The sequence below is a fragment of the Hemiscyllium ocellatum genome, chromosome 33 (genome assembly GCF_020745735.1).
Source record: "Hemiscyllium ocellatum isolate sHemOce1 chromosome 33, sHemOce1.pat.X.cur, whole genome shotgun sequence".
In the NCBI taxonomy this organism is placed as follows: Eukaryota; Metazoa; Chordata; class Chondrichthyes; order Orectolobiformes; family Hemiscylliidae; genus Hemiscyllium; species Hemiscyllium ocellatum.
In genome coordinates, this window is record NC_083433.1 from 400,810 (window position 1) to 418,989 (window position 18,180).

Here is an 18,180-nt window from a genome sequence, read left to right on the forward strand (position 1 = left end):
AAAAGAAATAATTGCAAATCAAATCACAAATGCAATTTTCCTTATACAATCTATTCTTGAATGCTAACAATTTCTTAAACCAAAAAGGCTGGAAATTTTAACTTTAAGATTATGAAGTATAAGGATATCTTATCTTTCTAAATGTTCTAATTTGCTTCTTTAATCTTTTACCTACAGTACCTTTTTTAGGCAATTACATGGAACGAAACCCGGAAAATATTTGAAATTTCCAATACAAAACAGACTTGAGTTGCGATTAGAACTGTGGACTTGTTTAACTTTTCTCAATAATTCTTCTCCGTTTGATTTAACTCCTTCCACAAGGTGAAGAGAATTAAATTGATGCAAAGTACAACCGACTTGATTACCAACTCTACTTTCACTTTTCCACTGTGTAGGATTCCTACAGGAAACAGGTGGTTATTGATGGAGAAACCTGTTTATTAGATATTCTGGACACAGCAGGTCAAGAGGAATACAGTGCTATGAGAGATCAATACATGCGAACAGGCGAGGGTTTCCTCTGCGTCTTTGCTATCAATAACATAAAATCCTTCGAAGATGTCCATCTGTATAGGTTAGTATTATGTAAGGTTCAGAACTGAAAAAAAAACCTGGAACCAGATTTGTATTAGCTATTTTAAAACAACAAAGGAATACAATTTCATTTTTTTTGTAAGTGGAATTGTGAACATTTTCATAATTTTAAAATTTCCCACTTAAGATTCTTGATAAGACCATTCTTTGAACACCAAATGGGATTTGTCAAGATTAGATACGTAGGAACACAACCACTTTGCAAGTTCCCATCCAAGTCGCACACCATCTTGATGTGGAAACATGACTGTTCCTTCAATGTCACTGGGTCAAAATCGGGGAAATTTCTTCCTAATAGTACTGTTTCTCTATGCCCAAGGTTCAAGAAGAGCAATTTAGGAACAGGCATTGAATGCTGTTCAGTCAGTGCCACGTCTCATGGATACATTTTTTAAAAATATGCTTTTACCCAAATATTACTGTAGTCCTGAACATAAAGCCAGCATTCCAGTAGTCTTTCTGATGATTTTTATGTACCAATGTTGATAACGTTGAATGATCTTTGGACTTGAACTTCAGCTCCTTTGGATCCTCTTTTGTTTTTCACTGTTTGTCATTGAGAAAGTACCCCATTGTATTCGACACTGAAATATGTTGGCCACAGTTTTACGTCTTCATTTAATTTATTGATAGCTCTGTGTAATTTAACACTCTAATCTGCGCTGCTTAATTGTGACTGTTTTTGTTGTAAAATTTGGATGTGGTTTTCTATTTCGTCATCTATTCCATTAATAAATACCAAAAATAAGTGAGACCCTATCCCAGATCTTTGCGAGGTATCAGTACACACACCCTGCCAATTTAAACACCTGTCTGTTATTTTGACTGTTTGTAAAATTATAGCTGTTTTACAATTCCTGATACAGTATTTGTTACTCTTTACCGTTATTTTCTTCACTACTGTTACTTTGTTTGGCCTCATTATCAAAATGCTGCCGAGCATAGGAATGGAACCTGATTAACTTTTAAGATAACATTATAATTGCAACATTATAACATGAATGGGAAACATATTATAGATCTTAGCAAACATTTTTCCCAGGAGTAAGTTGTGTGTAAAAGGTGCCTTTCAAATTGCATAGAACATTATAGCGCAGTAAAGGCCCATTGGCCCTCTGTTGCGCCAACCTGTGGAACCAAACTGAAGCCCTTCAAATCTACACTATTCCACTTTCATCCATATCTTTATCCAATGACCATTTAAATGCCCTTAAAGTTAGCAAATCTACTACTGTTGCTGTTCCTTTCCCCTACTACTCTCACAATAAAGAAACTACCTTCAAGAATAAAAGGATGACTAGGGTAGGTATCGGTCCAGTCAAGGATAGTAGTGGGAAGTTGTGTGTGGAGGCGGAGGAGATTGGAGAGACATTAAATCAGTACTTTTCATCAGTATTCACTCAGGAACAGGACACTGTTGCTGATGTGAATATGGAATAACAAATAATTAGAATGGATGCCCTGGAAATATGCAGGGAAGAGGTTTTGGGAATATTGGAAAGGATGAATATAGATAAGTCTCCTGGGCCTGATGGCATTTACCCCAGGATCCTATGGGAAGCTAGGGAGGAGATAGCAGAGCCATTGGCCTGGATTTTTATGTCGTCATTGTCAACGGGAATAGTACCAGAGGACTGGAGGATAGCGAATGTGGTCGCATTGTTCAAGAAAGGGAGTAGGGATAGCCCTAGTAACTATAGGCCAGTGAGTCTGACTTCAGTGGTGGGCAAAGTCTTAGAGAGAATGGTAAGGGATAAGATTTATGAACATCTGGGTAGGAATAACGTGATCAGGGATAGCCAGCATGGTTTTGTGAAGGGCAGGTCGTGCCTCACAAACCTTATTGAGTTCTTTGAGAAGGTGACTAAGGAAGTGGACGAGGGTAAAGCAGTAGATGTTGTGTATATGGATTTTAGTAAGGCGTTCGATAAGGTTCCCCATGGTAGGCTAATGCTAAAACTACGGAGGTATGGCATTGAGGATACATTAGAGGTTTGGATTAGGAATTGGCTGGCTGGAAGGAGACAGAGGGTAGTAGTTGATGGATTATGTTCATCTTGGAGCGCAGTTACTAGCGGTGTACCACAAGGATCTGTTTTGGGACCATTGCTTTTTGTTATCTTTATAAATGATCTAGAGGAAGGACTTGAAAGCTGGGTAAGCAAGTTTGCGGATGACACAAAAGTCGGTGGAGTTGTGGATAGTGAGGAAGGAAGTGGTAGGTTACAGCGGAATATAGATAAGTTGCAGAGCTGGGCGGAAATGTGGCAAATGGAATTCAATGTAGCTAAGTGCGAAGTCGTTCACTTTGGTAGGAATAACAAGATGATGGATTACTGGGCTAATGGTAGGCTACTTGGTAGTGTGGATGAGCAGAGGGATCTTGGTGTCCATGTACACAGATCTCTGAAAGTTGCCACCCAGGTAAATAGTGCTGTGAGGAAGGCATATGGTGTACTGGGCTTTATTGGCAGAGGAATTGAGTTCCGGAGTCCTGAGGTCATGTTGCAGTTGTATAAGACTCTGGTGAGGCCTCATCTGGAGTATTGTGTGCAGTTTTGGTCGCCATACTATAGGAAGGATGTGGAAGCTTTAGAACGAGTGCAGAGGAGGTTTACCAGGATGTTGCCTGGAATGGTAGGAAAATCTTATGAGGAAAGGCTGAGGCACTTGGGGCTGTTCTCATTGGAGAAGAGAAGGTTTAGGGGAGATCTGATAGAAGTGTATAAGATGATTAGGGGTTTAGATAGGGTAGATACTAAGAACCTTTTACCGCTAATGGAGTCAGGTGTTACTAGGGGACATAGCTTTAAATTAAGGGGTGGTAGGTATAGGACAGATGTTAGGGGTAGATTCTTCACACAGCGGGTTGTGAGTTCATGGAATGCCCTGCCCGTATCAGTGGTGAACTCTCCTTCTTTATGGTCATTTAAGCGGGCATTGGATAGGCATTTGGAAGTTATTGGGCTAGTATAGGTTAGGTAGGATTCGGTCGGCGCAACATCGAGGGCCGAAGGGCCTGTACTGCGCTGTATCCTTCTATGTTCTATGTTCTACCTCTGACATCTGTCCTAGATCTATTACCCCTCAATTTAAAGCTATGTCCCTTCACGATAGCCATTACCATCTAAGGGAAAAAGCTCTCACTGTCCACCCTTTCTAACCCTCTGATTATCTTGTATGTCTCAATTAAGTCATCTCTCAACCTTCTAATGAAAACAGCCTCTAGTCCCTCAGCCTATCCTCATGAGACCTTCCCTCCATATTAGGCAACATCCTGGTTAATCTCCTCTGCATCCTTTCCAAAGCTTCCACATCCTTCCCATAATGCAGTGACCAGAATTGTACATAATACTCCAAGTGCGGCCGCATTAGAGTTTTGTACAGCTGCAACATGACCTTGTGGTTCCAAAACTCAATCCCTCTACCAATAAAAGCTAACACACTGTATGCCTTCTTAACAACCCTCGAGGAGAAAGTGAGGACTCGAGATCAGAGCTGAAAATGTGTTGCTGGAAAAGCGCAGCAGGTCAGGCAGCAGACGTCATGGTTCGCTGCGGTGGTAGCTGCCGCGGGCGCTGTAGCGGCCGCGTGGTTAATGGCGCTAGAGTGATTTCGGAGGCTGATGGAAGATTCTGGAACAGTTGAGGAACCCAGAGTGTCGGGACAAGTACATGAAAGTTTTTGGTACTTACTGTCCTGGAGAACGGCTCATGTCCGAAACGTCGATTCTCCTGCTCTTTGGATGCTACCTGACCTGCTGCGCTTTTCCAGCAACACATTTTCAGCTTCTAAACAACCCTGTCAACCTGGGTGGCAACTTTCAGAGGGATCTCTGTACATCTGCACTACCAAGAATCTTACCATTAGCCCAGTATTCTGCATTCCAGTTGCTCCTTCCAAAGTGAGTAAACTCACACTTTCACATTAAACTTTATTTGCCCAGCTCTGCAGCTTATCTATGTCCCTCTGTAACCTACAACATCCTTCAGCACTATCCACAACTCCACCAACTTCAGTGTCATCCACAAATTTACTAACCCATCCTTCTACATCCTTATCCAGGTCATTTATAAAACTGACCAACAGCAATGGCCCCAAAACAGATCCTTGTGGTACACCACTAGTAACTGAATTCCAGGATGAACATTTCCCATCAACCACCACCCTCTGGCTTCTTTTAACTAGCCAATTTCTGATCCAAACCGCTAAAACGCACTCGATCCCATGCCTCAGTATTTTGTACAATAGCCCTACCATGGGGTACTTGTCAAACACCTTACTGAAATCCATACACCACATCAACCACTTTACACTCATCCACCTGTTGATCACCTTCTCAAAGAACTCCATAAGATTTGTGAGGTGTGACCTACCCTTAACAAAACCGTGTTGACTATCCCTAATCAACTTACTCCTTTCAAGATGATTATAAATCCTATCTCTTATAAATCATTTCCAACAGTTTACCCACAACCGAAGTAAGGCTCACAGGTCTAAAATAAACAGGGTTGTTTCCACTCCCCTTCGTGAACAAGGGGATAACATTTTCTATCTTCCAGTCTTCTGGTACTATTCCTACAGACAGTGACGACATAAAGATCAAAGCCAAAGGCTTTGCAATGTTTTCCCTGGCTTCCCAGAGAATCCGGCCCAGGGGACTTATCTATTTTCACACTTTCCAAATTGCTACCACCTCCTCCTTGTGAATCTCGATCCTATTTAGTCTACTAGCCTGCATCTCAGTATTCTCCTTGACAACATTGTCTTTTTTTGGTGTGAACACCTACGAAAATATTCATTTAGCGCTTCTCCTATCTCCTCAGACTCCACGTTCAACTTTCCACTACTGTCCTTGATTCTTTTACTACTGATGCTTAGAGATTTAGAGTTTTCCCTGATCCTATCTGCCAATGACTTCTCATGTCCCCTCCTGGCTCTTCTTAGCCAGGAAAGACATAAAGAGAGAGCTAATTTGTAACTCTCAAGTGCCCTAACTGAGCCTTCACATCTCATCTTAAATAAGCCACCGCCTTCCTCTTGACAAGAGATTCAACTTTTCTAGTGGATCATGGCTCCCTCACTCAATCACTTCCTTCCTGTCTGACAGGTTCATACTTATCAAGGACACGCAATAGCTGTTCCCTGAATAAGCTCCTCATTTCAATTGTGCCCATCCTCTGCAGTTTCCTTCCCCATCCTAATTCTTGCCTAATTGCATCATAATTGCTTATAGTTCTTGCCCTGTGGTAAACATAACCGAGTTGTGGTCACTATTACCAAAGTGCTCACTTACCTCCAAATCTAACACCTGACCGGGTTCATTACCCAGTACCAAATCCAGTGTAGCCTCACCCTTCTTGGCCTGTCTACATAATGTATCAGGAAACACTCCTGCACACATTGGACTAAAACTGAGCCGTGTAAAGTCCTAGAACAATTGTTTTTCCAGTCAATATTTGGAAAATTGAAGTCCCCCATAACAGCTACTCTGTTACACTCACTTCTATCCAGAATCATCTTTGCTATCCTTTCCTCTACATCTCTGGAACTATTTGGAGACCCATACAAAACTCCCTCCTTTCCTGTTTCTAATCTCAGCCCATACTACCTCAGTAGACAAGTCCTCAAACATCCCTTTCTGCCACCATAATACTGTCCTTGACTAACAATGCCACATCTCCACCTCTTTTACCACCTTCTCTGTTCTTACTGCAACATCTAAATCCTGGAACCTACAACAAATATTCCTGTCCCTGTTGTATCCATGTCTCCGAAATAGCCACGACATTGAAGCCCCGGGTACCAACCCATGCTGCAAGTTCACCCACCCTTATTCGGATGTGCCTGGTGTTGAGGTAGACACACTTTAAACCAGCTTCCTGCTTGCTGGTATGCTCCTGCGACCTTGAAACCTTATTTCTGACCTCACTACTCTCAGCATCTCGAATTCCTGCTGAATTAGTTTAAACTCTTCTGAAGAGCATTAGCAAATTCCACCCCCCCGCATATTGGTACCCCTCTGATTCAGGTGTAGTTATCCTGTTTGTAGAGGTCCCACCTACCCCAGAATGAGCCACAATTATCCAGGTATCCAAAACACTCTGTCCTGCACCATCGCTGTAGCCATGTATTCAACTCCTGTCTCTCCCTATTCCTGGCCTCACTAGCACAAGTAACAAACCAGAGATAAAATTCGTGTTTGCTCTAGCTCTAAGCTTCCACCCTAGCTCCCTTAATTTCCCCAACCCTAACACCCTCCTCTAGCTTATCTCTCCACTCTTCAGGCTCTCTGCCTTTATTCCTGAAATAGAGCTTTTGCCCAAAACGTCGATTTTACTGCTCCTCGGATGCTGCCTGAACTGCTGTGCTCTTCCAGCACCACTAATCCAGAATCTGGTTTCCAGCATCTGCAGTCATTGTTTTTACCTATGTTGTTAGTGCCTATCTGGACCACGACTTGGGGCTGCTCCCCCCCTTCCCAAGGATCCCAAAAACACAATCCTAGGCACCTGGGAAGCAACAGACCAACCATGAGTCTCTCTCGTTCCCACAGAACCTCCTAACTGTCCCTCTAACTATGAAGTCCCGAATGACTAATGCTCTGCTCTTCTCCCTGCTTCCCTTCTGAGCAACAGAAACAGACTCTGAGCCATGGCTTACTCCTGGTAAGTCATTTTCACCCAGCTCCCAACAGTATCCAAAACGGTATACTTGTTATTGAGGGGATTGGCCACAGGGGATCCCAGTTTCCTTTCCGTCCCCTGACCATAACCCATCTGTGTTTTTCTTGTACCTGAGGTGTGACTACCTCCCAGTAATTCCTCCCTATAACCCCCTCTGCCTTCCATATGACCCAAAGTTCATCTAGCTCCAGCTCCAATCTCTAATGCAGTTTTCAAGGAACTGATGTTGGGTGCACTTCCTGCAGATGAAGTCATCAGGGACACTAATGGTGACCCTTAACTCCCACATTCTGCAGGAGGAACATTCACACTATTCTAAATTCCCAAAGAGACTATTGAAAAATAAAGGAAAAAAATGTCACCTTACCAATTCGGTGCACAAAACTGTTGGTTAGAGGAGGAAGATAGACTTCACTTACTTAGCAGTCCTGTGTCCACTCCTGCTCACCCTGTGCTCCACCTCTGTATGAGGTAAGTTTTTAAAGTAGTCACTTCCTGCTGCTAAGCAAAAATGGAGAGCCCCAATGCTCAAAGTTACCTTTTAAAATGGTCATTTACCTTCTCGGCAGCCCCCTGGTCATCACTCTCACTCTTCCTGCTGCTAATCAAAATTACCTTATTGTTTATCCACCACTAGGATTTGATGTATAGAGAAGATACAAAAGCCTTTTTTTTTCTGACCAAGAAATGTTTCTCCCTCTTGTCTGCCTTTGTTATGAGGTATAGATTGTTGTAGTGAGGTATAGATTGTTGTAGTGAGGTATAGATTGAGGTATAGATTGTTGTAGTGAGCATGATTCCATTGCCTGTATCCTGCAGACTTCATCCAGGTGAACATTCTTGTGTGTGAACCTAGACAGGTGACTCTGCCTTGACTACCCAATTATAAAGAGATATACAGACAACCCTAATCATAGTCTTAATGTTTATCCACAAATAAATGAGCAAGAGGAAAACATGATTTTCCCCACTATTTCTAGTATGTGTGCCAAAGCCAGTTGCCCTAAATCACAGACTTGGGATAAACTCTGGGACCTCTGGTCTCTTGCTCTGAACTGCATTGAGGTTGTCACCTGAGCTGTCGCTGAAGCTAACTAGTTTTAATTAGAGAAGAATGATGAACTGTTCTTGTACAAGCAATTATAATCGTTTCAATGGTTACAACTAAAGCTATAATTTGGTGTATTTGCTCTAAATGTACTTTGAGGAAGAATCCAGAAGCTGTTTTAGCAACTGTTCACATTAATAAAATGCAAACAAAACTTCCATTATCTTTTATCTTCTCTAGAGAGCAAATTAATCGAGTGAAAGACTCAGATGATGTTCCCATGGTATTAGTTGGAAATAAGTGTGACCTTCCAGCACGGACTGTGGACACTAAACAAGCACAGGAACTAGCAAAAAGTTATGGAATCCCCTTCATAGAAACATCAGCCAAAACTCGACAGGTAAAACCAATTTTTAGCAGTGGGAAGGAAGATTTCAGGAAAGCCACATCAATTATATGGTCTACAATGAATAATATAAATCTCTTTATTCCCTCTTCCTGTGCTTGAGAACCATTGCATAATTTTGTATTTTGCTGATGCTCCTGTGCATTGATTGAGTATCCTCTATCTGTTCTTGCATTAAAGTTTGATAGTACTTCAAATTGACTGGTTCAGTTTTCATTGGAGTTTACTCTACTTGCACCAAATTGTACTTGTGAGACTTGCTATGATGCCTGACTTGCATATACAGGATTTGTGCGGTTGATTACAAGATAAATATGAAAATGATAAAAACTGGATGCTAAGAAAATCTGTGTTTACTAGTAATCAACTAGAAAATCCCTATAAATCAAGTGCCCCTGTGACAGTAGTGCAGTATACAAGCACTACTTAATAAATAAATGTTGGTGCCTTTTTATAACCAAAGTTTCCCTGCCTGCTGGGGTAGGCAGGTTTCCTGCTTCAGGCTTCCTCAATTTGTACTTGTTCAGTTGCTTAGTCTTGTGAGGGTGGCTGGTATGTAACAAGCCATACTATGTAGGTCCTTAGACTACAAAGCCAAATTTTTGTTTCAAAAACTGTACAGTGTATGCATTAGCATGAAATCAAAACAAACCTCTTGGGTGCAATCTTTTAAGAAAACTGATACTTGGGGATGAAGTACTCTGGAGTATAGGAATGAAAATATATACTTGTATGTCAAGTTCAATTCTCTGAGACTGTATGTTCTGTTTAGTTATCAAAGTTGAGACATATACAGTAATGGGTCCAGTTGCCTTGCTAATTCTGTGGAAACATATGTGTCCACTCTAAGCTACAGCAGTCCAAGACTTTAATTGCTCTCATTCTCTCCTCAGCTTTTCTTCATATATTGTATTTAGTTTCTCTAGTAATGTGGGCTCAACAACCAAGTCCCAGCTTTCTTTATTTGAACATTTTGTTTTTCATGTGTTGGTTGTGGATTACATTAAGTTGGGCTGGCTATTGGAGAGGATCTGACAATCAGAAAGTGGGATAGCTAATTAGATAGTTAAAATTAATTAACTTCTGATTCACAACCAACCAGCTAATCTTGAAGTCTACATAATAAATCCCCCTTTTTTGTTTTTAACATTGATGAGACAATATGGCTCAGTATTTCCAATGGTCCAATTGATAAAGACAATCTGCCATTTTATAGCACTTTTGACCTTGGTAAAAAGTAAACACAGTTGTTCTTTGCTAGACCACCGCAAGTGGCCTACAGTCTCAAGTCCAGGATCTTAAGGACATTTTAGCTTTAAAATTAATTTTCCCAACTAAAAGCTTCCTCTGAAATATGAATAGAAACTATAAAATAAGACAATAATGATCATATCCATAGAATGGTGACACCCATGCCATCTTTGTCATTGCAATATTTTTTACATTCTGTTTCTCAGTACTACATCTTGGTGCAACCCTGACAGCCACAACCAAGTGAAGGCTGTCTGCTAAGTGGTGTGCACTATGTTTTGACAAAGTGATACACAGGACACTGTTAAATAAGACAAGGGTCTGTGGTATTAGGGACAAAGTATGGCAGAGATAGAGGATTGGCTGGCTGGTAGCAGAAAATGGGGATCTTTTCAGGATGGTAGCCAGTGACTAATGGAGTTCCACATGGGTCAGTGTTGGGACCAAAACTATTCACATTATACATTACTGGTCTGGATAAAGGAATGGGGGGATTGTTGCCAAGTTTTCAGGTGACAAAAATAAGCAGAGGGACGGGTAGTGTTGAGGAAGCAAGGAGGCTGCAGAAAAGCTTCAACAGAATATGAAAATGGGCAAAGAAGTGGCACCTTTAATACAATGTGAGCAAGTGTGAGGTTAGGCACTTTGGTAGGAAGAACAGAGGCATAGACTATTTTCTGAATGGGGCAAGACTTTAGAAATCTGAAGCACAAAGGGACTTTGGAGTCCAAGTTCAGGACTCTCTTAAAGTTAACATACAGATTCAGTTAGCAATAAGGAAGGCAAATGCAATGTTAGCATTCATTTCAAGAGAGCTGAAACAAGAGCAGAAATGCTGAGGCTGTGTACGGTTTTGGTCAGACTGCATGTGGAATATTGTGAGCAGTTTTGGGCCCAGTATCTAAGGAAGGATGAGCTGGTGTTAGAGGGGGTTCAGAGGAGGTTTACAAGAATGATCTCAGGGATGATGGGCTTGTCATATGAGAGCAGGTGAGGACTCTGCGTCTGCACTGGATGAAGTTTAGAAGGATATGGGGGCATCTGATTGAAATCTACAGAACACGAGATTCCTGGATACAGTGGCTGTGGTGAAGATGTTTCCACTTGTAGGAAAGACTAGGACCAGAGGGCACAGCCTCAGTGTGAAAGGGGGGACCCTTTAGAACTGAGATGAGAGGAATTTCTTCAGCCAGAGGGTGGTGAATCTGTGGAACTCATTGCCACAGCAGGTTGTGGAGGTCAAGTCACTGAGTGTATTTAAGACAGATATAGGGGATCGAAGGTTACAATGAAAAGACAAGAGAATGGAGTTGAGAAACTTATCAGCCATGATTAAATGTGGAACAGGCTCAATGGGATGATTGACCTAATTCTGCTCGTATACCTTATACCCTGTTGCTTGAGAAAAGTTTGGCTACTGTCCTATGATGGTCAGAGTCCAAGAAGGCTTAAACCTCTGATGGTTTCTTGCTCGGTATGATTGCCTCCAGCAGATGAGTTCAAGGAGGGTGCAATGGGACACTGGCAGAGAGGAGTGACAACACATCCTGAGAGCACTGTGTCAGGTGACACCTCAGGGTGGTTTGCTAAAGCTGCTCAGTCCATAGTGACACCTCACTATCTTCAACAGAAAGGACACCTGCAGGAAGATTGGGCTGTCTCATCTTTTTCTTGCCTATCAACTGCTGTTTAGAGCCCGTAGCCAAAGAGATGGAGCCAGATGTAGATGCCAAATAAATATGGTGCCAGGACTTGCTATCCCATGAGATAACCTGCTGCTTATGTTCCCTGCAATGATTAGCCAAGCATCTTGTCCATAAATAGGTAATTGGCTAGCCATGATGTAATTGAATGTGGCCAGCGGATCTGCTCAGGAGCAGAGGCTTCTTGCAGATAATGTCCTGCTACTGGGACACCAGATGCTTTAGGATTCTGGATTTCTTCATCCATCTATACATCAATTATGCCAACTTGTCTGTGTAACTTGTTTATTCTGATTGTCCTTATTGCCAAACCTAATTCTTCTGGACTCAGCAAATATTATATTTTTATACCCAATTCCAGAGTGAGCCAGCCCTAAGTCTCTTAATCATCTGACAGCAGCAGTGTTACTATGGGCCTGAATCCAATTCCAGACAACACAAGGAAGACCAAATAGCTCTTCAACCTTCTGAATGTTGGGTTCAAATTGAGCAGGGATCATGCCGACTTAATTTATTTTTATCCCTCAACTAATCACTATGTGCGAGCCGAAAGTGAGGACTACAGATGCTGGAGATCAGGCAAGACTAGAATGGTGCTGGAAAAGCACAGCAGATCAGGCAGCATCTGAGGAGCAGGAAAATCAATGTTTCAGGAAGGCACCCTTCATCAAAAGCACCTGTAGTGCTTTTCCAGCACCACTCTAATCTTGACTAATCACTACGTGCCCTAATGCATTTAGCCAGAGACCCCTGCTCAGGCTACCAACTGGCTACAACAAAATGGGTCTTCATTATTGAAAAAATATTGTTTGTATAATGTAAAAGTAATGCAAGAATAAAAAAAATCATTCATTATAATGGTGTTGCTGGCTAAGTCACCATCTATTTCCCATCCTAGAGGACCGTTAAGAGTTAATCACAATGCGGTGAGTCTGGAATCACATGTAGTCCAGACCAAGTAAGAAAGGCAGTTTCTTTCCCTAAAGGGCATTCGTGAACTAGATGGGTTTCTCCAACAATCAGCTACGCTTTCATTGTCTTCATTAGACTCTTTTTTTCCAAATTTGTATTGAATTCAAACTCCGTCATCTGCCATGGCATATTTGAATCTGGGTACATACATTGCCTAGATCTCTGGAGTAATGATCCAGCAATAATATCAGTGGGTCAATGCCTCCTCTATATTGTCTCATGCTACGAGGCATGAAAGAAAATATATTCCTGAGGATAAAAATAATTTTAACATTTCAGTTGTTTGTAGTATGTGGATGCTGCTGGCTAGTGCTCATCCTTAACTGTGAAATGGGCAGTGAGCTAACTTCTTGACCATTGCAGTTTAGATATACAGCCAACCAGGCTGCCTGGGCAGGAAGTTCCAGAATTTTGATGCAGTGACTGAGTGAATGTAGTTTAGAGGTCCCCTGTAGGTGCAGGTGCTCTCGTACATCCCATGTCTTTATTCTCCTCCACAGTATAAATCATCAATTTCTTTCTCTTTATTTGCTGTAAAAAAAAAATCCAGGTCTAACTACTTAAAGCTTGCCATTTCTGATCGTCCCTTTAATCAAGCATTAGAATGTGAATCAAACCTTTATCTGATTTGTATACTTAATCTCATTGTAACTATGAATGTAAACCTAATTTTCTTTCTTGTTTTCACCACTAATTCATATCCTTATAATTCCAGGGCGTGGAAGATGCATTCTACACATTGGTGCGAGAAATTCGCAAATACAAAGAGAAGATCAGTAAAAATGGTAAAAAGAAGAAAAAGCCATCCAAAAAGAAGTGCATAATTCTTTAAAAGTAAAATGTGCAAGACTTTGTGATTCAAAACTTCAAGGATTTTGTATCAGACAGGAAGAAAACAATTTGGAGTATAACATCTCCTCCCCAATGAAAAGGAACAAATGCAGAAAAAAACAGAACTAGAAATGTTGCATTTAAAGATCCAGGTTCTCATGTTGCAGTTTATTTACAATGTGAGGCAAAAAGTGTGTGGAAACTATTCAGCTTTTGCAATGCCAGATATATCTTAACACTGCCATTTTTAATTAGGACATCAAATATTAAATAATGAGAAAATCATCAGAACACTGGATTCCAATGCTGACACAAAACATTGATCTTTCTAGTCTATAAAGAAAACATGCGTGGCTTGGCAAATTCCAAATTTTAAATCAAACACCATGCAGATTAAAAGGTGCTCAGATTTTTTAAAAAATTTGGTCTGATGACTAACATAAAGAAAACATACAAGTCAACTTTTTGCACAGTACATTGCCACAGCAGCTGAGTGAAGAATTTACACAATCAGTAAGACGCAGTATGTGCTACATCACTTTAGTTTGCTGACCCAAACATCTATTTCTGTGTCATCCCAATACCTGTCCAAGCATAGGTTCCACATAAACAAACCCTAAATGTTAGTTGTGCTGGTGCTGTCAAGAAATAAATAGCTATGAGTGTTAAGGCAAGTATCAAAGGAGCTAAAAATCTTAAACATGAGTTTTCGTGGGTGTTATCTAGATATCCAAGAAACCGAAACCTGACTTAAGTTCAGACAGGTAGTAGACGTGGTAAGTAAATGTGGCTGTTTTTATGTGTTTGTGCCAAATTTGTGAGCTGTTTCAAATGGTAACTGTTTTGGAAGATGGCTGGCTCATGGATGCAGTGGTTGGATTTGGGCCTTCTGCTATCGTCCATTGATTGCCAGTTCTCAACTTGGATCAGTCAATGGAACGTACAGCCAGAGCACAGTCTCTTCAAATATCAGGAAATGCAGTTCTATTGCATAACATCCCATTCTACATAATTTCTGGAAACTGTTCAGAATGCTGTTAATCATGGTTATAAAATCTGGCTTAAGTTGTTCCTTCTTTTAAAATACTGTCTCATTTGTTTGTAGTGAAAGGCAGCAATAAGCAGATTTTCTTAAACAAAGAAGATAAGTACATTAAGTAATTGGTGAACAGCTGTCACTGCATGTTACACACACCTTGCTAATCTCCAAATATAATAAAGCCATGTAAAATCAAACTGAACAAATCCTTGCTTTAAGAATATTGTACAATGTTCCAATTTATTATACTAACATTCTCATGCAAAAACGATCAATGATTTATTAAGTGATGCTGCATATCCAGGAATGCCAATTGTTCATGCCAAACTACTGCACGTCTTTGATCTCTTTGTGTATCTGTGCAGGGAGCCATAGAAATGGGAATTTTCTTTCCAAATTAGTGCTTAGTTAAGGTGGGGAAATCACTTAACTGGTCAACTGAAATTTCTTTACCAAATTATTCCCTTTTTATAGCTGGTAATTCAAGACGATCCTGTAAATATTCTTCAATCTGAGCAAAAAGTTAGCTGCTGTATCCAATGAGGTGTCATTGTAAAACTCCAATTGTAAAAGTTGTGATATTTGAAGAACCACCATGTTTCCTCCTTTTGGTGCACTGGCTTATGAGCACTGTGCAACTTTGGTCATCTCCTCCATACCCAGTATAATGTCTATAATGTGTATGTGGTAGGTCAACCATTTGATTTGCTCCTTATCTGATCTACCAATGGGCATGGACAATAACCATTTATTCTACAGATTGAGTCTCGGTGACACCAGTAACAAATGATATTGAAATGTTTCAGGCGGGGAAGGTTGGTTTTAGATGTGAGAGTTGATTCAAACCCCTAAAACTAATCCTGCCTTTTCCTGGGTATCACTGGAGGAAGCTTCCAAGGCAAGTGAGCACACTCTTTTGCTCTTTTTGGGAAAATAAAGATACTTGAAAAGCCAATTAAACGCTGTTTTAACCCTCAATTCTGAGTTCAACAGCCAGAACATCTGACCAGTCAGAAACCTGCCATGATCGATGAGCTGACTGCTGAGCAGAATTAACTTCTTCATTGAAGGTGGTAAGGCTTTGATAAGTGAAACTGGAGCATTTTAAAATGGGAGATAGTTGTACATAATACTCTCTGAGAGAAAAAGTGTTATCATTGTCAGACAAATGATTTCTAACTTCCTGAAAGGCATTTCACTTTACTAGCTTTGCATTTATTTTCAGCTGCCAGTCTTTGAAATGGCACAGGTACAGGTTTATGTAGCTTTGTGTTGCACCTGAGATATTGGAGAGGAGGGCACAACATGAAGCTGCAGCATCAGCTGCCTTCTCTTCAACAACATGGTCATCCACAGAGCAGTGGGGATGGCTACTGAACCCTAGAGATGACCTTTGCCCAATCCAACACATTCTACAAGTAGATCAGTTTCCAGTACCTCCCAGTCCTTCAGGCATTTGAGGTAGGACAATACTGATATCTACAGTCTCCTGGAACAAGATTCCTTCCCAATGCTACGTTGGCAGTGTGTGATAAGCTGTGTGTCATCAGAGAACTATTCCTCCTAACTATCTGCTGGTTCTCTGTCTCTACAACAAAAGTCAATCAGTGTGTAATGTTTTGAATGGAGAGGCTGGGAGGGAAACATTTGTGGAGAGTGTGATGTGGTTGTGGGAGGGCAATGAGGTGGATGTGACAATTGGCTGCTTCCATGGTCATGTGATGTGTCTGTAGAAAGACAAAATGAGTAATGTTGCAAGGTATGCCTTGAGAATGCTGAGCAGGAGATTGATGGGAACATTATGGGGCTTGACAACCGGGAGTGTTATGCCCATTTACCGTGCTCTTCTGAGAGCCTGGATTTATTTTTCGAAGCTTTGTCTTCGGGTTGGAGACATCACATTTGTTGACTTCCTCAGTCATTCCCATCATGTCTCCTTGATTTGAGGGACCAACCTTCTATTTTTAGAAACATTAACCTCACCACAACCCCTCAATCCCATAGCTGGTTCTCCAGCTAAGTGAGATCCCATTGAACAACTTTTTCCAGGTGTCTTCTCTATTCTTGCAACCTCATAAATCCATGTGCTAGTAAACAATATTAATCAATGCTGTGGTTCTTTTTAATTAAAAAAAACCTTTCCTTTGACAGAATGGAGGCATTATCTTGCCTGTTTTCCAGGATGGCTAAGACATCTGGAGCAAGAGGCTAATTTTGTTGCCTAGTTAAAACTTGGCAAAGCTGCTCGAGCTATCAACAGGTTCCATAAAATGGTCCTGCTATTTGTGCAGGTGCCAAGTTGGGAAATTTCCACCTGCTAAGTCAGTTTAATTTTTTTTAACCAGCTATCTGATATTTAACCCAGTCTAAATTTAGTCACCTTAGTTTATGCCCTAATGCAAAGTCACTCTTTTGTACAGAATGTTATATCTGGTGACACACTGAAAGCAGTTGTCCCTTTATGAAGACAGTGCTGTGATAACAGTAGTCTAGGTAACATGAAATAATACTTTTATTGTCTACATGTGGTTAAAAAAGGTAATGTTTACGTTTTTTTTTGTTGTGAATGATAAACTTCACAAAAATGTGTTTGGTAGGTTTGTATGTTCTGGAAACGTTTCACTCTTGGTCCTCAGTGACAATTCACATGATTATACGAATTATGACATTGAGGTGAAATAGCTATTTAAAAAATCTCCTCATTTTGTGAAGTTGGATTTTTAGTGTCTTATCACATTCTCAAACACTTAAAAGCTAATGAATTAGTTTTGAAGTGCTGTTGTTACAGATGGGAAGATTTGGCAGCTGTATTCCTAACAAATCTTAGATGAGGTTAGTAGGCCACTGAAAAAAAGTCTGCCTGCTCTTTGAATAAAACCATGCATATTTCGTTTCAAGCTGAATGGCTGAATTGGAGCCAATGTTAAACATTTTCCCCAAAAAGCTGATGCCTATAAACTCAGCACTCAGGCGGCAGTGTAGGTTGGGTGCTGTAGTCCTAAGAGCCCTAACAAGGTGACTTGATCAAAGACATGTTTAAGACATGTCTTCCTCCTCATTTTATACAGCTATTGCTGTGATGCTTCTGGAAAAGATGTGTTATTTAGAGGAATGTCCCATGTCATTTATGTGCAAAGAATGTATCTTTTAAAAATATGTAGAAGAATGAATTTTTAGACAAGTGCATTGGGGAAACTGACAAAAAACAACAAGTGTTATACAACAATAAACTTTTTTTAAAGTTGAATCCAGTGTTTACTTCATTACTTTATCTTCTTCAATAATACTCAATTCAAGTTTTCTTCTAGCCTGATTTGCTAAAATTTAACTCCATTTTTAGTCAATCTTCACAATAATTTAGCAGCCCTTAGTACAAGCATGTGTAAATTAAACATGCATTTTCAAGCCATTTTATTTTCCTCTGATTTTAAATTTACTGATCACATTGTTGTAAATGATTTTAACCTATCTCGCAGAAGGAGGCCAGACAGCCCATCGAGTTAGTGTCAGCTCCCTCTAGACCAATCCAGTCTGCCCCACACTCCATTGCTTGGTTCATCCATCCAATCCAATCTCCTTTTGTAATCATTGACTGTTTACACTTTCACTATCTTTTTGTGGGCAGCAAATTTTAAGTCATTATCATC

At 40.6% G+C, this 18,180-nt stretch overlaps 1 protein-coding gene across 1 annotated transcript in view; it reads left to right on the forward strand.

Moving 5' to 3' along the window:
- Positions 1-17,780, forward strand: part of LOC132831454 (GTPase HRas-like) — a 43,690-nt gene extending 25,910 nt beyond the window's left edge. Inside the window, exons 3-5 of the mRNA XM_060849611.1 lie at positions 399-577; positions 8,572-8,731; positions 13,379-17,780. Coding sequence (XP_060705594.1) covers positions 399-577; positions 8,572-8,731; positions 13,379-13,495 — 456 coding nt within the window. The 3' untranslated portion in view covers positions 13,496-17,780. The remainder of the gene's footprint in view (positions 1-398; positions 578-8,571; positions 8,732-13,378) is intronic.
- The last annotated feature ends 400 nt before the right edge of the window (positions 17,781-18,180 follow it).